Source organism: Notechis scutatus, chromosome 14 (genome assembly GCF_049901735.1).
Source record: "Notechis scutatus isolate UNSWTSFEM ecotype Mainland chromosome 14, rNotScu1.2, whole genome shotgun sequence".
Taxonomy (NCBI): Eukaryota; Metazoa; Chordata; class Lepidosauria; order Squamata; family Elapidae; genus Notechis; species Notechis scutatus.
In genome coordinates, this window is record NC_142022.1 from 5,699,967 (window position 1) to 5,726,316 (window position 26,350).

The 26,350-nt window shown below is 45.5% G+C and overlaps 3 protein-coding genes across 10 annotated transcripts in view; 1 reads left to right on the forward strand and 2 right to left on the reverse strand.

Annotated features, from left to right (window-relative positions):
- IGSF9 (immunoglobulin superfamily member 9) overlaps window positions 1-6,659 on the reverse strand; it is a 39,216-nt gene extending 32,557 nt beyond the window's left edge. Inside the window, exons 1-4 of one of the 3 annotated variants that reach the window (XM_087943564.1) lie at window positions 6,105-6,659; window positions 5,926-5,991; window positions 2,064-2,388; window positions 570-764 (exon numbers count right to left, since the gene is read on the reverse strand). In XM_087943564.1, the coding sequence (XP_087799690.1) occupies window positions 570-764; window positions 2,064-2,121 (253 nt within the window). In that variant the 5' untranslated portion in view covers window positions 2,122-2,388; window positions 5,926-5,991; window positions 6,105-6,659. The remainder of the gene's footprint in view (window positions 1-569; window positions 765-2,063; window positions 2,389-5,925; window positions 5,992-6,104) is intronic. The other 2 variants (XM_087943565.1, XM_087943563.1) reach the window with 2 other exon arrangements.
- A 2,319-nt stretch (window positions 6,660-8,978) lies between these two features.
- On the reverse strand, window positions 8,979-15,735 carry DUSP23 (dual specificity phosphatase 23). Of its 5 annotated transcripts, XM_087943583.1 has the most exons (4): window positions 15,661-15,735; window positions 15,046-15,260; window positions 11,214-11,488; window positions 8,979-10,511 (listed from the first exon to the last, which is right to left on the reverse strand). In XM_087943583.1, exons 3-4 carry the CDS (start codon window positions 11,481-11,483, stop codon window positions 10,326-10,328), a joined length of 456 nt encoding a protein of 151 aa, XP_087799709.1. In that variant the 5' UTR covers window positions 11,484-11,488; window positions 15,046-15,260; window positions 15,661-15,735; the 3' UTR covers window positions 8,979-10,325. The 5 variants fall into 5 exon arrangements, with proteins under 5 accessions (XP_087799709.1, XP_087799711.1, XP_087799708.1 ...); XM_087943585.1 differs by lacking the exon at window positions 15,046-15,260 and having other exon boundaries at window positions 15,661-15,728; XM_087943582.1 differs by lacking the exons at window positions 15,046-15,260; window positions 15,661-15,735 and adding an exon at window positions 13,776-13,939.
- A 115-nt stretch (window positions 15,736-15,850) lies between these two features.
- Window positions 15,851-26,313, forward strand: LOC113427262 (C-reactive protein-like). 2 transcript variants are annotated; one of them, XM_087943575.1, is made up of 3 exons: window positions 15,851-16,028; window positions 19,959-23,394; window positions 25,488-26,313. In XM_087943575.1, exons 2-3 carry the CDS (start codon window positions 23,331-23,333, stop codon window positions 26,093-26,095), a joined length of 672 nt encoding a protein of 223 aa, XP_087799701.1. In that variant the 5' UTR covers window positions 15,851-16,028; window positions 19,959-23,330; the 3' UTR covers window positions 26,096-26,313. The 2 variants fall into 2 exon arrangements, with proteins under 2 accessions (XP_087799701.1, XP_026545517.2); XM_026689732.2 differs by lacking the exon at window positions 25,488-26,313 and having other exon boundaries at window positions 19,959-21,711.
- The last annotated feature ends 37 nt before the right edge of the window (window positions 26,314-26,350 follow it).

Consider the following 26,350-nt stretch of genomic DNA (forward strand, 5'->3'; position numbering starts at 1 on the left):
TTTCCCCGAAAATAAGACCCTGTCTTATAATTTTTTTTCCACCAAAAAGGCACCAGGTCTTATTTTGGGGGGATATCATCCACTGACTAATCTCACTTGCGTACGTCGCCCCCGGCCTCCTTTTCCCGGTCAGAGGCCTTCCAAAACTTCTTCTGCAGCTGGCAAGGCTTTCCTGAAGGCCTCTGCAGACGATAGGATCGATCCAGAGCCATAGAGGCCTTCAGGAAAGCCTTGCCGGCCGCAGAAGAAATGGGCTGGCATGGCAGGTGTCGGGGTGTGCGAGGCCTGGCTACAACTGTCCAAAGGTAAGTAGTAGGGCAGCTCCACCCTCCATCCCCACCCTAGCTTAATTTTTATACTCTGGAGTAGGCGGAATTTTAATTAGGGCTTATATTGGGCGCACGTGTAAAACTCAAGCTAGGACTAACTTTCAGGGTAGGTCCTATTTTCTGGGAAACAGGGTTATTAAAACGTGATTATTTTGCCAAAGGACTCGGGCATCCTCCCGTGCTGCGCCACCGATCCCAGGCCAGCTTTCCCCGTTGGAACCTCCGCCACCACTCACTCACCCACGTAGTCTGGATCCACCCGGGGGGAATACAGCCCGAATTTGATGAAGATGGGGAGCAAGAAACCGAATCGCACCCACTCAATGACGTAGAGAGGGGGGCTCGCCTCGTCCGGCTTCAGCAGGTCGCAGCGCAGAAGGGCGCTCTCTCCTTTGCGGCCGACCACCGTGCGGGTTTCTGCTTTGCTGTTACCTGCTGGGAGTCACATGGAAAGGATGATCATCAGCCGCTCTGAAAGCCCAGCCTTTTTGAGGCTACTGTTTTTCTACCTCATTTTTGGAGGGCTCCCTTTTAGATCAAAGGGATCGGGAAATTCCTCCAAGAGGAGAAAGAGGCTCCCATTTTTCTACCCTCTTTTGTGGGGGCCAACCCTTTGGGTTGAAGGTAAAGGTTCCCCTTGCGCATCCACGCTAATCGTTTACGGCTCTAGCGGGCGGTGCTCATCTCCGTTGCAAAGCCGAAGAGCCAGCGCTGTCCGAAGACGTCTCCATGGTCATGTGGCTGGCAGGACTAAACGCCAAAGGCGCACGGAACGCTGCTCCCTTCCCACCAAAGGGGTCCCTATTTTTCTACTTGCATTTTTTGAACGTGCTTTCGAACTCCTAGGTTGGCAGAAGCTGGGACAAGGAACGGGAGCTCCCTCCGTGACGCGGCGCTAGGGATTCGAACCGCCGAACTGCCGACCTTTCTGATCGACAAGCTCAGCGTCTTAGCCCCTGAGCCACAGCGTCCCTTGGGTTAAGGGGATGTCAAAAATTCCTCCAAGGGGGGGAAAAAAAGGCTTCCATTTCCCAACCTCAGTTTTGGGAGGCCTCCCTGAGCTGGCTTTTTTGAACCAAAGCAGTATGAAAATTCCTCTCGAAGGGGAGAAAAAGGTTTCCGTTTCTCTGCTTCGTTTTTTGGAGGCCATCCTTTTAGATCAAAGTGGCCTGGAAATTCCTCCAAGGGGAAGAGGAGGCTTCTGTTTTTAAGAATTACCTGCATGTTACTGGCAAAGCACATAGCTGAGAGGATACAAGGGGACTGTGGGTTGACCCAGGGGTGGGATTCGACCGTTTCGGACCGTTTCGGGTGAACCGGATGTTAAATTTGCATCTGGTTCACAGAACCGGTATTTGAACCAACTCTCAGGAGTCTCCCATTTTCAATGCAGGTAAGATGCAGGTAAGTACAGGGTCTGCGCGGAGGATCTGGGAGGGGGAAAAACGGACTTTCCAGAGGTCAAGAAACGGGTCCATTTCCGGCTTCCGGAGCTCGGGAGGAGGCCGTTTTCATCCTCCCAGAGGCCTGAGGGAAGCCTCCGGACTCCGGGGAAGGAGAAAAACGGCCCTCCCGGAAGTTCCGGTAGGCCACGCCCACCCAGCCGCCAGGCAGCCAACCGGTTGCTGGGATTTTTGAACCCCACCCCTGGTTTGACCCCAACTTTGTTCCTCCATTTTGGCCGGGGTCCCTGTGCGAATCCCCAGCCCGCTCCTGTCTAGGAAACCAGCTTACCTTCAGCAAGGCTGCTGCAGACCAGGGTAAGGCAAGCAAGCCTCAGCCACCAATTCATAGCACAGCTACCCAGGCCAAACGCTGCGCAGGACGACCGCTGTACCAAGACTTCCCCCACCCAGCACTGAGTATTTGGGGAGTGACCCACAATCACACCGTCCTTGTGCGCCAGGCCGCTGGGTTTTCAACGCAGCCTTCCAGAGATGCCTGCAAAATGCGGGCTGGGGCGTCTCCTCGCACCCGAGCCCCGTTTTTCATCTCCCGCCAATCTGTCCGTGGAAATCCTGGAGCATTTTCGGTGGGAAATGCCTCCTTCAGCATTGACCTGGTGGAGCAAAGTTTGCGAAAGGAAAGAAAAGGGGAATAAATTGAGAGCCTTCTCCAAAAAAGGGCTTTCTCTGGAGGTTGGCGTCTCTCTTTTTAAAACTTTCGTCCACTGATTTTAGTTCCAAAGGAAAACCCAGTACATGCAAACTAAAATAGCTATTTCGCCTTGTTTTGGAAAGACGCTTTAAAATTTAAACTATTTTCACTGTTCAAAAAGGCTTCTATCCTTGGGCCATATTCCTACCATGGCTTAAACCCCAAGGATGCCCAACCTTGGCAACTTTTAAGACCTGGGGACTTCAACTCCCAGAATTCCCCAGCCAGCATGGAGAATTCTGGGAATCGATGTCCACAAGTCTTAAAAGTTGCCAAGGTTGGACAACCTTGGATTAACTGTATTCCAAAACTGTTTTCTGCACCGTACACTGAATTACAGACTTGTTAAATCTACTAGTCCTTAACTTATGACTATTTGAGCTTATGACCCCCACTCTCCAAAAAAAAAAAAGCATTTACAACTCAGTTCTGAAGGTTGGGCCTACCCTGCGATCCTGTAACCACATTTATGGTGTTTGACGTACGACAACAGTGACCACAATTTACAGCTTTTTGACCGGAAAATTTACTTTTGTTTTCTGACAAAAACATCCCATAGCAATCAATAGTTTCATTTAACAACCACTGCAAAAAGAAAGAAAAAAAGTCATAAAATCAGGCTGGTTTACAACTCTCCCAATTTATGACCATAGAAGACAGGCTCCATTTGACAGTTATATTTGTATTTTAACGTAGTCGATGTTGTGATTTTTGATGTTTTGTTTTTTTAAAAATGCCAGTCAGAGAGTTGCTTTTTGTAAAAGAGGCAGCCATACAAATTTGATTGAAAACTAAATGCACTCAAATTGATCTCAATCAACGCGCCAATTCACCAGACACAAAACCCCAGATCAAATCTAGCAAAACTTGGGCACCGTGTGGAATGGCAGCCACGAGTTTGGAACTAACCTGGTTAACAGGACCCAACGTTGCGTGCTTGAGCATAAACAGAGATTTAATGCCCCCCATTTCATTTTATTTCGTTCCCATGTGATTTTTTACCTACCTTTTTTCCTGTCTTAGAAACCTTTTTTTTTTTTTTGCTTTTGGGTACGGCAGTTTGAATTAAATTTTACTTCCAGCTCCATTTCTGTTTTTTTTTTTAAAAAAAACAACAACAACCCATCGTCAACCCCGTGAATTTCCTTCTTTCTGCAAAACTGGTCCAGCCTCCATCACTGGCTGCATTAAAGTTTAGAAAAACAAGCCAGTCACAGGGCTATTTTCTCCCTAATGCTCTCCTCTTGCCTGCAATTCAGCTCCATTAAAAACAGGAGATAATTCCACTTCTTTGACCTCTGCATACACACACACACACACACACATCAAAGGATTTGGCCCTCTCTGCATTTTGCCCAGTAGGAAAAATGCAAAACTTCAGCAGCGGCTGGGAAAGAGAGATTTTATTCCCATTTTTTTTAAAAAAAGATATTCCTTTAAGAGAAAAGGCAGGAACATTCAGATTAAACTGCAGAGCTGAGTATCCAATAATAGGCTTGCTCCCAGCTTGAAAATTAGCGTAAATAAATCCTTCTGTAAAACTGGACAGGCCTCTCTGTAAGCAGCTTAACCTGGGAAACGGTCCTAGATGTCTCCTTTTTATCCTCATAAGAACCCTGCAAGGTAGGATAGGCTGAGCTATGAGTGACAGGCTTCAGGTGCAAACTTAGCAGGTAAATAAATTTGCAAATTTTGCCAGTGTTTTCTCACGCACTTTTTTTTTTTAACTTATTCTCAAGGACCATCCTCCCAGCAGCCTTTACAACTAGAACGAGCAAAAATTTAAACTTTTAATGTGCTAATTTCACAACCTGCTAAAAAAAAAAGGTGCCTTTGGGTTTTGTATATTAAATTAATAATATTTGCAAATATTTGTATATTAAATTAATAATATTTGCAAATTTTGTATATTAAATTTGCATTATTTGCTGCTGCTGATGGGTCAATTTTCCCATGCAATTTTCTAGCCATTAAAGCGAATTCCCTTTTGGAAGATGAGTCTGATATTTTAGTTATTCCAGAGCAGGCTTACAAGGAAAAGATATGGGCAATTTTTCAAAAGAAAAAAAAAAAGGACTTCTTTTTCAGAAGAGAATTTACTCCCGCGGCTGTAAAATAAACCCACCGACATCCATTAAATCCAACTTGATTTAGTAAAAACGCAGCGTCCAACTAAAAACTTTATTTAGTCATTTTTCCCCCCTTCTCTGCCTCTTCATCTTTTTTAACCAGTTAACTTGGTTAAAAGGACAAAAAGGGAAAATAAGACTTAGGTGCAAAGAAGAGGGGTCTTTTTGAAAACACTTGTTTTGTTTATCCAATTTCTACAGCTGCCCAAACTCAACAAAGTGATTCAATGAAGTGATTTTATTCTCTACAAAATTCACCCCACTTTTAAAGGGGATCTCCAACAGGCCCTGACAAGGGAAGATCTCACCCCCTTGCCCACAAAATACAATATAATTCTGTTCCTCCTTGGCCCCTTGCCAAGCCATCCTTTCGGGGAGGGTATAATTTCACTTTTTCTTTTCAAATTAAAAGAACAAAAGGTGTGCCAACTTCAGCTTCCTTGGGTCAATTTCCAAATGGGGGGGGGGGGGAGGGAGTATTAAGTTTTGTTTTGCAAAACAATAGCCCCCCAAAATCAGGATTTTTTCCCCCTCTCCATTCCTCTCTTAAGTCCCTTTTCTGGGAGTTTTTAAACCTAGCAAGTCAGACTGGCTGGAGCTGGAAGGAAGAACGGGAATGGTAGTTTAGGGTTTCTGGGAGACCTCAGGAGGAGGAAAATAGGAGGATTCTGGAGGGGCCAATTCACACGACCTGTTTAAGAGAAGCAAAAGGCCCAAGGGGGGTGCATTGGCACAAGATGTGCCAAATTGGGCATCACGTAATAACAAATCGGATCTGTTTGCAGGGCTTCTGTAAAGGCAGCCCCTCGGAGGCTAAATGCTTTTCTATTTATGATGATTTTACAGCCCAGTCAGCAGTTCAAAGTCTCTCTGTCTAACGAGACGGGCGGCGGATACGTTTAGTAACAAACATAAAAGTTAACAAGAAGCAAACAAACAGGCTGCAGAACGTAAGGGAATGGAGAAACCGGGTTCCGTGTGTTTGTGTGAACGGAGTTATTGGATATTCCCGATAGTCTCTCGTGGCTACCCTCCCCGCCTCTCTTCTCGATAGCGCTCAGTGGGAAAGCTTAAGCGGCCAGCGCGCTTCCTGGACCCAGGGATGCATTTCAAGAGACTGGTCCTCAGTGAGGCGGATTCTTCTTCAAGCCGCCGGAAAAACCTCGGAGCTGCTTTCTTTCCGTCTCTCTCTCTCCCTCCCCCACTAATCCTCGGTGAGACGCGCCGCTTAAACCCGGGTTTAACCCCGCACGGGTTCAAAACCCACGTTATGCCACACACACACACACACACACGAAGGTCACGCTAACCCGCGAGTTTCCTTGCATAACCGGGTTTTGCACGGGTCTGGTTCCCACGAAGCTCCCGTCCACCCGCTGCAAAGAAAGCGCACGGTTTTTGCACGGGTCTGGTTCCCACGACGCGCCCGGGATCAGGATCGTAAGGCTGCTGGTGGGTGGGTAAGAACCGGACCGTCCGGGATTCTTACCTGTTTGCCTTCGCCGGGAGATGCCCACTCCCGGCCAGGGCTCTCGGTCCGGTCCGGCCAGCCACCTGCCCGCAGCTCCCGTCGCCATCCACAAGCTCTGCAGCGCCGGTGGGCTAACTTGGCGCGCCCGTGAGCTTTGCAACGCGGCGCCCGCGGGCGACCGGCCGCTGAGCTCTTATCCCCTTCGCCCCGGGCAATTTACTCCGCGGCTGCCCCGAAGCGCAAATCCAACCCCTCTTTCCCCCACTTTTTTTGCATCTGATCCGCGAGTCCCGGATTCGGAGCGACTTCGCTTTCTCCGGTTCCAGAAACCCAAGTGGGCGCCCTACGTGGAAACTCCGTCCCGGAGCGCCTGTCCGAGGAAACTTCCTACACAATGGAGGGGCGGGGGCTTTGCTCTGCGCCCCTCCCTCCCCTCCCTCCCACCCACCACCGCCTCTTGGTTGCCCGGGGCAACGGCCAATCGCCTGCCCGAAAGCGCTTCCTGCGCCTTCCAAATGGACCAATGGCCGGGAGGCAAAGGTAGAACCTGGGTGCTTTAAAAGGGGAGATGGAAAGGGAGGGGGCGTGACTTGGTAAGGGGGGAGGGGGAAAGGGATTTATGTCGCAAAGGTGTCTGGGATATGTAGTTTTGTCTTCCCCACACAGGTGTGGTTGGGGCAGAAACTCTGGGGTGGTTCCGTTAAATCAGAGTTTTTCTCAACTTTAATGACAGGAATTCCCAGGATTCCCCCAAACTTGGAAATGGCTACGGTTGCAAAACTCTGCGCTAAATGAAGTGGGGTGTGTTTTGTAAAATGCACAAAGTATAAATGAAACAAATAAATCAATACATAAATGAAAATGTATCATCAGCAGCTTGGGTTATTCTGGGGGTTGAACCCTTTCATTTGTGGGCAAAACTACACAATTTTCTTGATGTTGCAGTTCTTTCCTTCCCCCTTTTCTCCTCTTCCTTCCTTCCTTCCTTCCTTCCTTCTTTTCCTTCCTTCCTCCCCTCCTTTTTTCCTCCCTCACTTCTTCCATCGTTCCTTCCTTCTTCCTTCCTTTTTTTCTTTTTCTCTTTCCTTCCTTCCTTTTTTCCTTCCTTCCACCCCTCCTTTTCCCCCACTCTTCCTCCCTTCCCCTTCCTTCCTTCTTTTCCTTCCTTCCCCTTCCTCTTTTCCTCCCTCCCTTCTCCTTCCTTCCATCATTCCTTCCTTTTCTTTTTCTTTCTTTCTTTCTTTCTTTCTCTTTTTCTTTCTTTCTTTCTTTTTTTCTTTTCTTTCTTTCTTTCTCCCTCCCTCCCTTCTTCCTTTCTTTCTTTCCTTTCTGTCTGTCTGTCTGTCTCCTTTCCTTTTCTTCCTTCTCTCCCTCTCTCTTTTCTCTTCCTTCCTAGAGACAGGCCGCGATAATGCTCCGATGCACCGTGACCGAATGCCAGGAGCCATACAATGAAGTCATTTAATACCACACCTGTTGCTTTCTAAATCCCACCCAGACCTGTTTCCTGCATTTGGGGGGGGGGGCTCCCCAACCTCCCGAGGCAGGAAGCCAACATTCATGGGCTGTGCGTATCCCAAAAGAGGAGATTATCCCTCCTTCCTCCTTTTATAATCACCACCTTGGAGGGGCGGAAACAAGATACGGCTTGAAGGGGGCTTTTAAGATAATCCCGGATCCCTCCCCGGAGAGGCTGCACTGGGGGGGAACCTGCTGGTACTTGATCCCCGCTGGGCCCAAACAGGGGAAGGATGCAGGAAAAAAGAAAGGCTATAATGCAGGGTTGGCCCCAGGCAGCCCTTGAGCCAAATCTGCCTTCTTGGTCCACAACAGCTATTGCTTCAGTCGGAGAATTCAAGCAATCTTGTTAATTTGTTTTTCCCTAAGATGATTCACACTTTTAAAAAAAATGAATTGTCTTTCTTTCCTTCTTTCTTTCCCTTTTGTTTCCTTTCTTCCCTTCTTCCTTCTTTTGTCTTCCCTTCCCTTCCTTCCTTCTCTCCCTCCCTCCCCAATCTATCCATCCACCCTCTCTCTTCCTTCTTCCCTTCTCTATTTTCCCTTCCTTCCTTTCCTCCCTCTTCCTCCTTCCTTCCTTCTCCCTCCCCCATCTCCAATTCTCCTTCCTTCCTTCTCCAATTCTCCTTCCTTCCTTTTTTTCTTTTCCTTCCTTGTTTTTCTCTCTCCCTCCCCAATTTCCCATCCCTCCACCCTCCCTCCGTTCCCCTTCCAATTCTTCCTTCCTTCTCTCCCTCCCCTTATCCAATTCTCCTTCCTTCCTTCCTTCCAATTCTCTCCCTTCTTTCTCTCCCTCTCCCCTTCTCCAATTCTCCTTCCTTCCTTTTTTTCTTTTCCTTGTCTTCCTTCCCTTTTTCTCTCCCTCCCTCCAATCTCCCAGCCACCCACCCTTTCTCCCTCCCCTTATCCAATTCTGCTTCCTTCCTTCCCTCCTTTCTTCTTCCCCTTCCAATTCTCTCTCTTTTCTGCCCCGTTTTACAACCTTCTTTGCTACGGTTGCGAAGTGAATCCCTGCCGGTGTTAAGTTAGCCACACGGTCGTTAAGTGAACCTGGCTTCCCACATTGCTTGTCAGGTCACAAAAGGGGGATCACAGGACCCCCGGAATGCTGCGACCATCATCCTTCCCAGTGTGTGTTCTGTTATCTGTAGACGTCCTCCAGCCCTTATCTTGCCTGGTTTGTGTTCCTTCTTCTTATAACTGTTTGTGTGGGAGTTTTTTTGTCTTCCGTCAAGGATATTTGGAGCTTGGAAGCAAAGTGAAGGAATAAAAGGGGCTTCACAGGTTTTTTGTAACTGTATTTGTTTTGTATCCCACCCTGGGTCATCACAACCTGCAAATAAACAAAATAAGCTGGCAGGCAGAAGTACCATCTGGTGTTTTTTTATTTTTTTTTATTAGGATGGCTTCTTTATTGTCAAGGCTGTCCTTAACCAGAAACTTCCTCCTCCCTGAAACTTGAGATTCCAAACCTTAAAATCCAGGATTTTCTCGGTGTGAACGGTCTTGAATAATTCCTCCACTAATATTTGCCTTTTTCCTCCATCCAAAGACACAACTGGTTCACGAAGAAGATGGCTCTTTTTTTTCAACTGTGGGATGGAGTTTGTAATTTTTTTTGCAAAACGGCACCAGAGATCCGAATGCTTCGCTCTTGAAAAAGTTTAACTTCAACTAACTCGGAAAGAACCAACAGATTGAATAAAGCAGAGGTCTCCAAACTTGGCAACTTTAAGACTTGTGGACTTCAACTCCCAGAATTCTCCAGCCAGCATTCTGGGAGTTAAAATCCATGAGTCTTAAAGTTGCTGCCATGCCCCTGTTGGAGTCTGATTCCGAGGCAGACGTGGAACAGCTGACAGGGAGTGGGAGTGTGGCTCCGGTGGCTGTGGAGGAAATTGGGGAAGGGCAAAGTCTGGCTGGGCATTCAGAGGAAGACCCAGGCCCACCCCATCTTCATCCTAGGGCACACAGGGAGGAACAGATAAGGGAGCAACGTGAGTTGCATGGTTTACGGGGGAGGAAAGGGCCCCAGTCCCCTTCATTGACTGCAGCTGGGAAGATTGTTTAAAAGGACAAACTGCGCACGGCAAAGTTGCTGGAAGCAAAGCATGAAATTATTCTGGTTTGTCAAGTCTTATCTGAGTTCTGAACGTCTTAAACCCCTTATCCTGCCCTGTCTCGTAAATTGCTGCAGTGTGGTTGGTGTTGGTTTTTATTTGTAATTTAGATGTACTTTGAGTTCGGAAGGAATTTCTTCCCTTTGAAAACTGTTCTTGGGAGAGATTTTTTTTCTCCAGCCGATAACTGGACATTGGGGGCCAAGTTGGAAGAATTAAAGGGACTTTTCCTATTTTTGTGACTTTGTTGTTTTTGTGCCACGCCCCTTTGGGTCATCACAGTTGCCTAGTTTGAGGACATGGGCCTTAAAACAACTAATGTCCTCTCCCTCAAAACAGGTCCACAATATCTGCATAGCTGGCTGGAGAATTCTGGAAGTCTTAAAGTGGCCAAGTTTGGAGACTTCTGCGATAAAGGGATTTTGCATTGTATATGTTGGTGTGTCTGGGACTCCAGTCGGACTGGATCCCTGCTGATCCACTCTCTAAACCCAGCCTGTTTATTTTTTTTGCCCCCTCCCTCCTCCCCAGAAAGGAGCCGAAAGAGACACAATCGTTGTGTTCTTTTTTTCTCACGGGCGAGTCTCGTCCTTTCCTGGGGCTACTTTGTACGCTGGTAGAACTGGACAACGGCTTTCTCCTGGTCGTAAGTCTCGATGGAGCCCGGCCGCAGCTGACGGATTTTTTGGATGGCGTCCACCCCGGTGATTTTGTGGGTCTTGGCAAGGTAACACGCCAACATGGTTCCCGTCCGTCCGAAGCCCAGCAAACAGTGAACGGCCACCGCCTGGCGGAAGGAGAAAAAAAAAGCACACACCAGGGGTTATTTCCTTCGGTTGGTTTTTCAGGGTTATTGTCATTAAAAACTTTTTTTAAAAAAAAAAAGAAGATAAAAATGAAGGCAAACAGATATCAAGAGGAAAAGAAAGCAAAGGGAAAGGCAAAAACGGTGCAAAAAAATAAAAATGAATATAAATCCGGTCACTAAATGAATCGTCGTAAGTCGGGGACTACCTGTACTGTGATGTTTTTTAACCCTAAAGGTGTAGACTTCAATTCCCAGTATTCCCTAGTCAGTGTGGCTCTTAGTCTGGGAATTGGAGTCTACCCATCTTAAAACATGCTGGCTAGGGGATTCTGGGAGTTGGAGTCCATCCATCTTAAAGCATGCTGGCTGGGGGATTCTGGGAGTTGGAGTCCACCCATTTTAAAGCATGCTGGCTGGGGGATTCTGGGAGTTGGAGTCCACCCATTTTAAAGCATGCTGGCTGGGGGATTCTGGGAGTTGGAGTCCATCCATCTTAAAACATGCTGGCTGGGGGATTCTGGGAGTTGGGGTCCACCCCTCTTAAAATTAACAAGCTGAGAAACACTATAACATTCTTAGAAATCTTTGCCCTGTCCGTTTCTTGGACTGGCCTACCTCGCAGAGAGGGGGTGACCCACCCATAATGAGTGGGCATCCCCGCGACAACGGAAACCCCCTTACCTCCCCCTTGGCGTTGGCGTCTTCCACAATCTGCAGAAACCGCTGGATCTGTTCGGTCGAGGGGGAGCAGAAATCAGCAATGCGCAGACGGTGCACTTGGATGCCCGGGCAGCTGTCGTGGTAAGGCGGGCTTCGCTCGGTTAGCGATACCAGGTGCCGGATCCCGTGGTCGTGCATGTATTGGTAGTGAGCCGGGAGGCGGGGCATGGCCAGGCCAGCCAATAGGCCTGAGACCACCCAAGAGAAATTGGGGGGCAGCGCTGACGCCATGGCTCCTGCCAGGGCAGAGAAGAAGAATGGAATTATGGCTGGGGTGCACTGGAAAAGAAAGAAAGGAAGGAAGGAAGGAAGGAAGAGAGAGAGGGAGAGAGAGAGAGAGAGAAGAGAGAGAGAGAGAGAGAGAAAGAGAGATAGGGAGGGAGACAGACAGACAGACAGACAGACAGACAGAAAGAAAAGAGAGAGAGAGATAGGGAGAGAGAGAGAGAGAGAGAGTGAAAGAGAGATAGGGAGACAGACAGACAGACAGAGAGAAAGAAAGAGAGAGGGAGACAGAAAGAAAGAAAGAAAGAGAGAGAAAGGGAGAGAGAGAAAGAGAGATAGACAGACAGACAGACAGACAGACAGAAAGAAAGAAAGAAAGAAAGAAAGAAAGAAAGAAAGAAAGAAAGAAAGAAAGAAAGGGAGGGAGAGAGAGAGAGATAGGGAGACAGACAGGCAGACAGACAGACAGAAAGAAAGAGAGGGAGACAGAAAGAAAGAAAGAAAGAAAGAAAGAAAGAAAGAAAGAAAGAAAGAAAGAAAGAAAGAAAGAAAGAAAGAAAGAAAGAAAGAAAGAGGGAGAGAAAGGGAGAGAGAGAGAAAGAGATAGGGAGACAGACAGACAGACAGACAGACAGACAGAAAGAAAGAAAGAAAGAGAGAAAGAAAGAAAGGAAGGAAGGAAGGAAGGAAGAGAGAGAGAGAGAGAAAGGGAGGAGAGAGAAGAGAGAGAGAGATAGGGAGAGAGAGAAAGAAAGAAAGAAAGAGAGAGAGGGAGACAGAAAGAAAGAAGAAAGAAAGAAAGAAAGAAAGAAAGAAAGAAAGAAAGAAAGAAAGAAAGAAAAAAAAAAGAGAGATAGGGAGACAGACAGGCAGACAGACAGACAGAAAGAAAGAGGAGACAGAAAGAAGAAAGAAAGAAAGAAAGAAAGAAAGAAAGAAAGAAAGAAAGAAAGAAAGAGAAAGAGAAAGGGAGAGAGAGAAAGAGAGATAGGGAGACAGACAGACAGACAGACAGAAAGAAAGACAGAAAGAAAGAAAGGGAGAAAGAAAGGGAGAGAGAGAGAGATAGGGAGACAGACAGACAGACAGAAAGAAAGAAAGAGGAGGGAGACAGAAAGAAAGAAAGAAAGAAAGAGAGAAAGGGAGAGAGAGAGAGAGAAAGAGAGATAGGGAGACAGACAGACAGACAGACAGACAGACAGACAGACAGAAAGAAAGAAAGAAAGAAAGAAAAAGAAAGAAAGGGAGAAAGAAAGAAAAAGAAAGAAAGAAAGAAAGATATTGTATGAGAGTGTTTCTAAACCTTGGCAACTTTAAGAAAGGTGGACTCCAACTCCCAGAATCTCCCAGCCAGCATACTCTGGAAGCTGAAGTCCACCCATCTTAAAGGATGCTGTCTGGGGAATTCTGGGAGTTGAAGTCCACAGAGAGAACAGAAGAAGAGGAATGGAACAGAATGAAAGAGAGAGGGAGGGAGGGGGAGAGAGAGATGGAGGAGAGACAGAGATGATGAAAGAAAGTAGGAAGCAATAAGGAATCCATGAGGCCATCAAGTCTAACCTCTGCTCGGTGCAATAATTTAAACTAAAGTATCCTGCATAGATGGATACCTAGGTTCTGCCGGTACTCCTCACCTGAAGAACGAAGTGATATAAATGTTAGAATGAAAAAGAAAGGAAGGAGGGAGGGAGGGAAGGAAGGAAAAGGAAGGGAGAGAAGGAAGGAAGGAAAGAACAAGAAAAGGAAAAAAGAAAAGAAAAGAAAAGAAAAGAAAAGAAAAGAAAAGAAAGAAAGAAAGAAAGAAAGAAAGAAAGAAAGAAAGAAAAAAGAGAAAGAAAGAAAGAAAGAAAGAAAGAAAGAAAGAAAGAAAGAAAGAAAGAAAGAAAGAAAGAAAGATTGCATTTTTGGCATTGTTCCGCCCCCTTATGGCCGACCCCAGCAATTGCAGGCAAGGCGAGACGAAAGCAAAATATAACCTCTTTTTCTTTTCTTTTTTTTTGCAGCTTCGGCCTTGCAAAACTGCCTAAAAATAAACGCCAGCGGGGGGAGGAGGAGGAGGAGGAGGAGGGTGTGTGTCCGTCCCCGGCTGACCTGGGGGCTGTTCTGGGAACGCACCTCCTCCAAACGACCCTCGCTGACCCGGGAAGGGCCGTGGGTCCCACCCTTCGCCCCCATTTGCAAGATTTACACACACCCTTTTGAGCCCCCCACTCGTTGCTCCCCTCTCGGGCTTTCCAAGCATGCACACAAACAGCGACCGTTGCCCTCTGGACTCCACTTAACCCACCCTCCATCTACCTGCGATAAAGCCAGGGAGGAGGTGCCAGCGCCCCGTTCCCACGTGCTTAGCTTTGCCCCGGAACCAGCCGGCCGGGAATTCCCACGTGTCGAACGCGGCTCCTCCAGCAGCGGGCAGACAACCCCGAGGGGAGCGTCTCTAAACGCCGCTCTCCCTCTCCCGAAAAGCGGAAAAAACGAGGGAGGGAGGGACCGTCGTCAAACTCTCAACTTTCCCACCCGCGGAAATGCTCGGAATAGAATGGAATGGAATGGAATGGAATGGAATGGAGTGGAATGGAATGGAATGGAATAGAATAGAATAGAATAGAATAGAATGGAATAGAATAGAATAGAATAGAATAGAATAGAATAGAATATAGGAGAGAATAGAATAGAATACAGAATAGAATATAGAATAGGAGAGAGTGGGAGAGAATAGAATGGAATGGAATACGGTAGAATAGAATAGAATAAATAGAATATAGGAGAGAATAGGAGACAATAGAATAGAATATAGAATGGAATGGAATAAAATTAGAATTAGAATAGAATAAGGAATAGAATAGAATAGAATAGAATAGAATAGAATAGAATAGAATAGAATAGGATTCTTTATTGGCCAAATGTGATTGGACACAGAAGGAATTTGTCTTGGTGCAAATACTCTCAGTATACATAAAAGAAAAGAGACATACGTCAGGAGTTGAGAATCATAAGGTACAACACTTAATGTTAGTCATAGGGTACAACAAGCAATCATATCATACTAGGAAACAGTCAATTTTATAGAAATAATAGAATAAGGAATAGAATAGACTAGAGTATAGGAGAGAATAGACTAGAATATAGAATGGAATGGAATTAGAATTAAAATTAGAATAGAATAAGGAATAGGAGAGAGTATAGGAGAGAGTAGAATAGAATAAAATAAAATAGGAGAGAATAGAATAGAATATACAATAAGAGAAAATATAGGAGAGAATAGAATAGAATATAGAATAGAATAACAGAGTTGGAAGGGACCTTGGAGGTCTTCTAGTCCAACCCCCTGCTTAGGCTAAACCTTTCAAATGGTGACATCCGCAGCCCAGACGCCTCCAGGTTTTGGATGCTCATCATGGAGAAATAATCTTGGCTGTGTGGGAAGCCCCCCCTGCCCCGACCTCCAGAAGAGTGAAATATTTTGGGAAATATTTTTTTTAAAAGGCAGAATATTATATTTCCCCAAAAGGGAGAAATGGAGAAAAAGGCTTCATGATTTTTGGGAAGTCTAGCTCAGAACACATACCACAACTTGCCGAATATGGGTATCCAGCCCATGATTCGGTTCAAGAAGTCAGCGATCCGGGCTAAGCCACGGAAAAGCTACATCAGACTAACCGAGTTTGGCCTCTTGGAGAGAAAGCAACTCCTCCGGGTAGAGTGTGTGTTGTGAGAATGCGGCTTTCTGGTCGTAAATCGTCTCTTCTTTTGCACAAGCTGCCACAGAGAGCGACCTGTGGACTAGAAACATACTTGGACTAGAATCATGCCAGGAGCCACCTTCAAGGGGACGAAAAGGTTCAGAAGGACTAGAAAAATACTACGAGCGACCTCCAAGAGGACTAGAAACATACCCTTGGAGCCTTCCTTCAGAGTTCGTTTCTTGTTTTATTTTTCATTAACATATTTATAATGTGTAATTATTATTTTCATATTTTATTCATTTTATTTTATTTCTGTTTCTATTTGTAATTTTTGCCTGACGACGGATCTGCACGTTTCAACTCCCTTATGGATCCTTTATGTTGAAACTCAAGTTACCCAACGCAGTTGGCAGAAATCCCCTCTTACTTAATTCCCTCCCTGCTCAGAAAAATAATTGACTTCAAAAGACGGGAAGCCAATATTGATTCTGGCCTACCTGGTTTGCTTGCAGTTTTCCCACCCAGCCCTTGAAAGACCTCCAAGCCTCTAATCCTGGGCTTGGTTAAAAAAAAGAAAAAGCAAAAAAGCAGGGGTTTAATTTCCCAACCTGTGGCACATCGCTTACTTATTAACCCAGCATGAAAAGTATTAACCGCAGGACTTTGGGTCTGTTTATTTCCAGAACAAGGAAGACTGAGGATTGGGATTTTCCCTTGTTGCACACCAGGATATACACACACAAGCACACAAACACACACACGCACACACAGATTCCTCTGGCTGGCTCTTCCTTACCTGAGAAGAAAATGGAGATATTTTTGCTGTTCCTTCTCGCCTGCTTCACACAAGCTGCGCCGCGGAAAAGTAAGTGAGGCATTAAATAAGTGATGGGATTTGTAGTGGGAATTTTGGCAGGGTTAGGGGTGGTCGTTGAGCTGACCAGGCGACCCTTTTCCAACTTTGCAGTGGAGAAAAAGGGAAGGGTAAGGCTTGGCGGCACGGATTTTCCTGGCAAGGGAGCCAGGATGCCGGGAGCCAGTTTGGGAACGTGGGCAGAGAAATATTACAGGTAGTTCTCAACTTAGGAACAACTTGCTTAGCGACCGTTCGAAGTAACAACAGCCCTGGAAAAAAAAAGGACCATTTTTTTCACCCTTACGACCGTTGTAGCATCCCCATGGTCATCTGGTCAAAATTCGGATGCTTGCCAACTGACTCATATTTATGACAGTTGCAGTGTGCCAGGGGATAACGTGATCCCCTTTTGCGACCCTTCTGACAAGGGGAGCCTGATTCGCTTAATGACGCTGTGATTAACTTAACGACTGCAGAGATTCTCTTAAACAAGCACGGCAAGAAAAATGGTAAAATGGAGGCAAAAACTCACCAAACTCATAAGTCAGTCGAAGCCCCACTGGAAGAGGCTCTGCCGCACTTGCTGTAGCCCCCCAAAAAAAAAAACAATTTAAAAGGATTATATGTCTTATAACCACCATGGAAGGAAGCTCCCACTCAGCTCGTCTCGGGCAGGGACCAAGATTCAGGGTTCAATCTATTAACAATCAATCCATCAATCGGAATAGAGTTGGAAGGGACCTTGGAGGTCACTTAGTCCAGCAGTCTCCAACCGGTGGGCCGTGAGAAAATTTTGGTGGGCCGCAGAGAAATCTCACCCCCAGAGCACCCCCCCCAAAGCAATTAATCCAGGCTGCGCAGGAACACAAGGCTGCGCTGCCCACATGGCCCGCGGGAAGCCTCCCCGCGCACTTACTCCTTACCTGGTAAACTTGCCTGCAAAAAATTGCTATTTTTCCTTTTTCCGACCATCATCTGTTCTGCTGTGCCAGGAGATTTAGATTAGCTAGGAAGGAGGAAGCGGTTGGATTTCCTGCTTTCTAGCTAGTCTTTAGATCTTCGGCTCTGCTTTTAAGCACAGCCGAACCTCCCTTAGGACTGAAGGTTCTGTTATTCAGTGCAGACTCACGGCAAGTAAATTTTATGGGACAGACTGAGCTAGCTGATGGCAGATAGATAGATCACTGAATGATTCTGTGAGCAATTCAATCTACCTGCCTGCTTTGCCTGATTTTGGGTAAAAGTTGGTCTTTTAAAAAAATAAATAAATCAATATTTATATAAATATTTATAATATTTACATACAAGCAATACCCAGCCAGTCACATGACCACCAAGCCACACCCACAAATTAGGCCACGCCCACAGAACCAGTTAGTGGTCCCTGGGATTTAAAATTATGAGTTTGGTGGTCCCTGAGGTCCAAAAGGTTGGTGACCCCTGCTCCTTTGAACCATCTCAGACAAGTGACTGTCCAGTCTCTTCTGAAAGACCTCTAGTGATGAAGCACCCAAAATTTCCAGTGGCAAGCCGTTCCGCAGGTTAATTCTTGTCACTGTTAGGAAATCCCTCATTCATTCCAGGTTTATTTATTTTATTTTTTTGTTTGTTTGTCAAGCATGTATGAGAAAACAAGTAAAAGTATGAACATATAAGCATAAACATATAAGTATAAACAGGTATAAGTATATAGGACAGGGACGGTAGGCACGCTGGTGCGCTTAAGCACGCCCCCTTACAGACCTCTTAGGAATGGGGTGAGGTCCACAGTGGACAGTTTAAGGTTAAAGTTTGGGGGGGGGGGTTGAGGATGTAACAACAGAGTCAGGTAGTGTCATGCCCTTGTTAGAGTCAGACTCCGAGGGAGAGGAGGAACAGCTGACAGGGAGTGGAGGTGTGGCTCCGGAGGTTGTGGAGGAGGCTGGGGAAGGGCAGAGGCCGGCTGGGCAGTCAGAGGAAGAACCAGGCCCGTCCCCTCTTCATCCTAGGACATGCAGGGAGGAACAGAGAAGGAAACAACTTGGCTTATGAGAGAGGAAGCGGCCATGATCCCCCTCATTGGTTGCAGCTGGGGAGAATAGTATATAAGAGAGACGGTTAAAACACAGCGTTGCCAGAAGCAAAGCGTGTTTTATTTTGAGCTGAAGTTATCTTGGTTGGCAGACTGTGCCTTGTTATCTCCTTGAATTTGGTAATTACTTATCAGTGTCCGTTGTGGAAATTCCTTCATTGTAGCTTGTTTTGGGTTTTTTATTTCACCTCCATCTGCTCATTAAGTTCGGACTGTATTGCTTTCTTTCGAAGACTTTTCTAGAATACGTTTTATCTCCAACTGGATAATTATTGAATGGTGGGGCCAAGTTGGAGGCGTTAAAGGACATTTATTTACATTTTGGGTTTTGTTAAGTTTGTGTTACACACCGGGTCGTCACAGGTAGTGAGCTCCAGGCATGGACCGCTTTGTTGCTGAAGTCGTGTTTTCCGCAATCGAGTTTGGAGCGGTTTACCTTGAGTTTGTATCTATTGTTTGCCCATGCGTTATTGCGGTGGAAGGTGAAGTAGACATTGACAGGTAGGACGTTGTAGCAGACAACTTTGTGTACTAAGCTTAGGACACACCACAGGCGGCGTAGTTCTAAGTTGTCTAGGTCCAAAATTCAGCCACGGAATGGTCAATGCCTAGAATGCACTGCCTGACCCACCAAGCCTTCCCACTGGGTGTGTGAGTGCTTCCGGCGAGGAGGAAGAGAAGGACGGTGGGAGGAGGCTTGGCGGGTGCCGGAGGGGCGGCGAGTGCTTTGAGGCTCCTGAGGGGAGGGGTCGGGCCTCCCCCACACAACATCTTCACCTGAGGGCATTGCTTGCAGCCGCTTCCTCCTTGATGCTCGGCCTCCTTGATACGCGGAGGCAGGAGACAGGCAGCCACAACACGGGTTTGCTAGGGAGACTGCAGGATTGCACCACCTCCTCGCCAGCCATCTGGTCTTCAGCACATGGCTCGTTGGCCTCCGGACATCAGATTCTCATCAGGTTCCTTTCCCCCCCTCACCCCCCCTCGCAGGCCAGGGAACACCCAGGTAGGGCTCCAATGCCGCGATCTCTCGTGCACTATCCTCCCTCTCCACATGCGTCAGTCCATCTGCTACCGGTATCACCCGGTTACAGACATGGGCGTGCTGCAGATCACCAAAATCTTCTCACGAACCACCAGTGGTCCGCAGACCACCGGTTGGCTACCCTTGATCTAGTCCAAACAGGAGACCCTCCCACCAGAATGACAGAATAACAGCCCTAATTCCAGGAGTGGGATTCTACCAGTTTGCACCTATTTGCTAGAACCGGTTGTTAACATTAGAACCGGTTGTTAGAAGAAATTACTGGGCTAATCCTGTAAGGAAGGCAGGAAGGAAACATTCTGGTGTTGCTTACAGAAACTGCCTCTCTGTTAACCCTTATTACATTCTTGGCAGGACTAAACTTCCTGTCTCAGGAACTTCTCTGGAGTTTTTCCCCCCCTCCTTTGCTGGTACTTTGCTTGTGTGGAGTGACCATTCAAAGTTACAATGGCACTGAAAAAAGTGACTTATGACCATTTTTCACACTTACGACTGTTGCAGCATCCCCACAGACATGAGAGGCCGGGCGAGGAGATGCGTGCCTCGATGTGAGTGATGTTGAGTTAGCCACGCCCAGCGAATAACATGACCACCAAGCCACGCCCACCCAGTCACATGACCACCTAAGCCACGCCCACCACCTAAGCCACGCCCACAGAACCGGTTGTTAAAAATTTGAATCCCACCCCTGCGGCTGCTTCCAAACTGTTACGGGCTTCCCGCTTCAGATCTCCCATCCCCGGATCACGCATGGGTGGGCTTGTGTGCGCGTCGCCTCTCTCCACCTGCTGACCTCTCTCTTCTCGCCCTTCTCCCCCTTCAGATCTGCAGGACCAGGTTTTCCTCTTCCCGAAGCGTTCCACCGGCTCCTATGTCCTCCTGAAACCCAGCCAGAACCGAGAGATGGAGCGCTTCACCGTCTGCCTGAGTTTTTACTCCGATCTTCCGAACCCACATTTTGGGCTTTTCTCCGCCTCTTCCCGAGCTCACGACAACGAGATCCTCATCTTCAAACAAGCCGACGGCTATGAAGTCAGCCTGCGCAACCAACCGGTCGTTTTCAAGGTGCCCAAGGAAAAGACCAACCAAGCATGGGAAGATGTGTGCATGGCGTGGGATTCGGCCACCGGCATCCTCCAGCTCTGGTTGAACAGGGTCCCCCTGCCCCGTAAAGTCGTCGCCAAGGGGTACAGGATCCAAGGGGATCTGGTCATCCTGCTGGGACAGGATCAGGATTCCTACGGGGGCTCGTTGGACCTTAATCAAGCTTTTGAAGGAGAACTCGGCAACGTCTACCTGTGGGAGACGGTCTTGTCTGCAGATCAAATGAAGGGCTTCCAGAGGCAGGAAGACTCCACCCCTTTGCTGGATTGGTTGGATCTGAGTTATGAGATCAAGGGGGAAGTGATGGTGGTTCCTTCCCTCTTTTGAGGCCCTTTTTTTCCCCTGGCATGTTTAATTTCTCTATCTGTCTGTCCGTTCACCCATCATCCCTCCCTCCCTCCCTCCCTCTATATCTATCTATCGATCGATCAATCGATCTATTTATCATATGTCCATCCATCCAACCCCTCCCTCCCTCCCTCCCTTCATCCATCTATCCATCCATCCACCTATCTCTCTATCTCTATCCTTGCATATCCATCCATCCCATCCTATCTATCTATCTATCTATCTATCTATCTATCTATCTATCTATCTATCTTATCTATCTTATCTATCTTATCTATCTATCTATCCATCCATCCACCCATCCATCTATCTATCTAATCTAATCTAATCTAATCATCATCTTTCTTATCTCTTTTCTCTCTACCTATCTGCCTGTCCCTCTTCTCTCCCTCTTTCTCTCTCTCTCTGTCATCTATCTATCATCTGTATCTTTCATCTACCTATCTACCTATCATATCTATCTATCTATCTATCTATCTATCTATCTATCTATCTATCTAATCTAATCTAATCTAATCTAATCTAATCTAATCTAATCTATCATCTTTCTTATCTCTTTTTCTCTCTACCTATCTGCCTGTCCCTCTTCTCTCTCTCTCTCTCTCATCTATCTATCATCTCTATCTATCATCTATCTACCTATCATATCTATCTATCTATCTATCTATCTATCTATCTATCTATCTATCTATCTATCTATCTATCTATCTATCCATCTATCTATCTATTTCCCCCTATCTATCATTATCATCTATCATCCATCCATCATCATCTATCATCATCTATCTATCTACTCTTCTATCCCCTATCTTCTCTATCACTATCATCTCTATCTATCTACATCTATCTCTCTCTCTCTATCTCTCTATCTATCTATCTATCTATCTATCTATCTATCTATCTATCTATCTATCTATCTATCTATCTTCCATCCATCTATATCAGGGCTCCCCAAACTTGGCAATTTTAAAACTTGTGGAGTTTCAACTCCCATAATTCCCCAGCCAGCACGGCTGGATGATGGCGTGGACAATGGCGACCAAAGGGAAGGAAGCTTTTCTAAAGAGAGCACCATGCCAACATTAACCAGCGCTTTAAAAATAAATTTCAAGTTTATAACTTTCCCCACGGCGTGTTCTTTTTGGTTCTGGGTTCCCTTTAGTAGTTTATTTTTTTTAAATCTGTTCTGTAATCTTCTGCAAACACTTCGGGGAAGGAATAACAATCGAGTGAATAACTTAGCCAAACACCAGCTCTGGGAAAATATTTGGATTAGATTCCAATCAGAAATTGAAGATTATATTCCTGGAAACGTACCCAAAAATATAATGGACGTGGTTTTTGGAGCGTATGAATTTGACAGGTGTTGACTTTTAAAAGAAGGTTAGACGTATCTTCCGAATATGCACAGATCCTTTATCTGATTCTGAGAAGAAAGGCAATTCTGTTGCAAGACCAAACATCAGAAAGTTTGAAGGTGACTTATTGTACGGAACATAGAATAGAAAAGGAGAGAAGAGTTGGGAGGGACCTTGGAGGTCTTCTAGTCCAACCCCCTGCTCAAGCAAGGAGACCCTACACCATTTCAGACCAATGGCTATTCAATCTCTTCTTAAAAACCTCCAGTGACGGAGCATTCACAACTTCTGGTGGCAAGGAGTTCCATGGGTTAATCGTTCTCACGATCAGAAAAAAATTCTCTAGGTTGCTTCTCTCCTTGGTTAGCTTCTTGTCCTGCCTTCCTGTGGCTTGCAAAATAGGTGGACTGGACCCCCTCTTCTCTGTGGCAGCCCCTCAAATTGGAAGACCGCTATCATGTCACCCCTAGTTCTCCTCTTTGGTAGAGTAGGCAGTTCCTGCGACCATTCATCCTATGATTTGGCCTCTACACACACACACACACACACACACACACACACACACACACGAGATTATCTTTGTTGCTCCTTGCACCCTTTCTAGAGTCTCAACATCTTTTTTGTGTTGTGGTGAGCAGAACTGGAGGCAATAAAAACATTTGACATTTGAAATTAGAGAACAAGAGGATAAACAATTTTATAAAATTTGGGACCTTTTCTATCAATGGTTGGATGATAAAATACAATAATAGAATATTTAGAATTTTAGATAATAATGAATATATAAAGAGATATATTTTTTTCTTTCTTATTTAATATCACATTTATAAAGTGTCTTTAGGATAGATTTGGTATGATTATATGATTTGTTATAAAATAAATTAAGTAAATTATAGTTATCTCGTAAAGTCTGAATGAATAAAATCATAGTCAAATGATTGTTTGATAGTGATACTAGGGTATATAATTTTTGATTGATAATATGAGTTATTATGTAATGTAACTGTAATTGTGACTACGAAATGAATGTACAAAAACTGGTAAACCAACCGACACACTGTTTGTATATTTATGAAAGAAAGCTGGATGTTTTTATGTTTTGTTTGTTTGTTTGTTTTTAAAAACTAATACAATTGTTTTCAAAAAAAAAAAAGCAGTACTAACACTTCTTGTGTTGATTTAGTCCTGATTAAATGACATCATGAATTCATTCATCAGTTCATTCATGGGGAAAAACCAAAAATGACAGCTAAGCCTGCCCCTTCGTTCAAAGACACGTAAGTCCTTCAAGGGGGACACTTCTTCGAGGATTTGGTCATTCAAGGAGGACACTTCTCCGCGCCCAAGGACATCGGAACCAGAGGGTTTCTGCATCGTCCACCAAGATGGCTGCCCTTCTTTCCTTCCTTCTTATCCTCGCCTGTCTGTCAGGATCCTTCGGCCAAGAAGGTGAGTCTTAACCCCACGTAGAAGCAGTTCCACCTGTCCACAGAAGCTCCTGTGATCTCCAGAAACTGGGTGAAATCAGTTGAGCTTTTCATCCACGTTGTCCTCAATGGGGCAGTTGAATCTCCTTTTCATGGTAGAGCTTGTTGGTCAAGTTGTAAGCCCATGGGTTGATTTCCCCAGAAGATCCTTCTGAGGTGGCTTCAGCCAGGTAGAGTCTTCATGAATCCCAAATGCCTGGTCTTGGTTGAGAAGGAGAAGCTGTCCTTGTATCTCCCCCCCCCACCCACCCCCAAAAAAATCCAGGGCTCAAGTGGGAACCTGCCTCGACCCTTGTCAAAACAGCCAGCTTTTGTTGGACAGATTTTCCCATGCAACTTTCTTGCTCAGGGCTCAAGGTCCTTTGATCTACCCATCGTGTTGCTAGCACCTTTCCTTCCCCTTCCACTACCTGATCCTAAATAGGTATCTTGCTAATAGACTTCTCTTGCTCTTCTTTTTTTTGGTTTTTTTTTGAGTCTGTCATCTGCACCTCTATCTCTGTCTGGTTTGGTTCTGCAACCCAACAAGACAGACACAGACTTCGGAGAGTAATTGGGAGTGCAGAAAAAACAATGGCTACCAACCTGCCTTCCATGGAGGATCTGTATCCTGCATGAGTCAAAAAGAGGGCTGTGAAAATATTTATACAGACCCCTCACATCCCGGACGTAAACTGTTTCAACTCCTTCCCTCAAAATGACGCTATAGAGCCCTGCACACCAGAACAACCAGACACAAGGGAGTTTTTTCCCGAACACCATCACTGCTAAACAATTAATTCCCTCAATACTGTTTAACTATTTACAAAGTCTGAACTACTATTACTATTACTCTTCTCATCACTCCTTATCACCCATCCCCTCCCACTTGTGACTGTATGACTGTAACCTTGTTGCATGTATCCTAACGATTTCCTAGTATGATTTGATTGCTTATTATACCCTTTGACTATTATTAAGTGTTGCACCTGATGATTCTTGACGAATGTCTCTTTTATTTTATGCACACTGAGAGTTTATGCACCAAAGACAAATTCCTTCTGTGTCCCATCACACTTGGTCAATGAAGAATTCTATCTATCTAAAAACGAAAAGTCGTAAAATGTGGCAAAATTCACTGAACTCATAAGTAAGTCGAAGCCCCACCTGTAGAGGCTCTGCCCCAATTGCTGTAGGCCCCCAAAACAATTTAAAAGGATTATATGTCTTATAACCGCCATTGAAGGAAGCTCCCACTCAGCTTGTCTTGGGCAGAACCAAGATTCAGGGTTCAATCAATTAACAATCAATCAATCAGAATAGAACTAGAAGGGACTTTGGAGGTCTTCTAGTCCACCTCTCCCTACTCAAGCATGTAATTTGATTGCTTATTGTACCCTATGACTATTATTAAGTGTTGTACCTTATGATTCTTGATGAATGTATCTTTTCTTTTATGTACACTGAGAGCATTTGCACCAAGACAAATTCCTTGTGTGTCTAATGAAACTTGGCCAATAAATTATTCCTATTCTATTCTATTCTATTCTATTTCTAATTCTAATTCTAATTCTAATTCTAATTCTAATTCTAATTCTAATTCTAATTCTAATTCTAATTCTAATTCTATTCTATTCTATTCTATTCTATTCTATTCTATTCTATTCTATTCTTCTTGTACCCTGTGACTATTATTAAGTGTTGTACCTGATGATTCTTGACTCTTGGTGAATGTATCTTTTCTTTTACGTACACTGAGAGCATTTGCACCAAGAGAAATTCCTTGTGTGTCCAATCACACCTGTCCAATGAAGAATTCTATTCTATCTATTCTATTCTATGATAGGTAGATTGGTAGGCAGGCAGGCAGACAGACAGACAGGTAGATTAGATGATAGATTAGACGAAAGATTAGATGTATTAGTTTACTTTAGATTAGTTGTATCTTATGATTCTTGATGAATGTATCTTTTCTTTTTATGTACACCTAGAGCTTGTGCACCGAAGACAAATTCCTTGTGTGTCCAATCACGCTTGGCCAATAAAGAATTCTATTCTTTTATTCTATTCTTCCAGATCTCCAGAAGAAGGCCTTCATTTTTCCTGCAGCTTCCCGCAATGCCTTCGTGCGCCTGAATGTCCCCCTTCAGGAGCCTTTGACCAGCCTCTCCGTCTGCCTGAGGCACCACTGCCCACTCGTGCGCCCTTATTCCCTCTTCTCTTACGCCACCCGGTCCAGTGACAATGATTTCCTGATTTTTAAGGACAAGCCCGATGTCTATTCCATTAGCGTCGGCGGCTCGGATGTCCGTTTCAAGATTCCTAAGCAAGAGATTCCCCGTTGGGAGCACATCTGCGTCTCCTGGGACTCCAAAAATGGGCTGATCAACTTTTGGCTCAACGGAGTTCTTCTCCCCCGTTTGGGAACCAAAAAGGGCCACAAGATCAACCACCAGGCTTCTATCATTCTGGGGCAGGACCAGGATACTTTTGGGGGAGGCTTTGACATCAACCAATCCTTCATGGGGGACATGTCAGACGTCCACATGTGGCCCCAGGTGTTGACCACCGAGGACGTTAGGTTGCTCATGAAAGACGACACCGTGCCCAATCCTCTGGCCAGCTGGAACTCTTTTAATTACACGATTCAGGGTTATGTGGTCCTTACGGAGGAAGCGCCTTAGGCTTTTCCCCAACGGAAGACCTGCGTTTGAAAAGAAAGGAAAGAAAGAAAGGAAAGGAATTCTCTTTGGAAAAAAGAAAGAAAGAAGAAAGCGTAGTTTTAGTCTCTTGCATGTTTGAAGTAGATCGTGATTGATATGTAGACGATCCACGCCCGAAAATCACTAGCGGCCATTATTCTAATCTGCTTGTAATAAAATAAACCGCTTGTTCATGATAACGTCGGATTTTTCTCTTCTCTTTATTTTAATCGTGCA

Excerpts from the sequence above, each read along its gene's own strand:
- LOC113427262 (XM_087943575.1), top strand. The coding sequence starts at position 23,331 with ATGGCTGCCCTTCTTTCCTTCCTTCTTATCCTCGCCTGTCTGTCAGGA. Across the intron at positions 23,395-25,487 it reads AGGATCCTTCGGCCAAGAAG|ATCTCCAGAAGAAGGCCTTC; the intron begins GTGAGTCTTAAC and ends CTATTCTTCCAG.
- DUSP23 (XM_087943583.1), bottom strand. The coding sequence starts at position 11,483 with ATGGCGTCAGCGCTGCCCCCCAATTTCTCTTGGGTGGTCTCAGGCCTA. Across the intron at positions 10,512-11,213 it reads ACGCCAACGCCAAGGGGGAG|GCGGTGGCCGTTCACTGTTT; the intron begins GTAAGGGGGTTT and ends TCCTTCCGCCAG.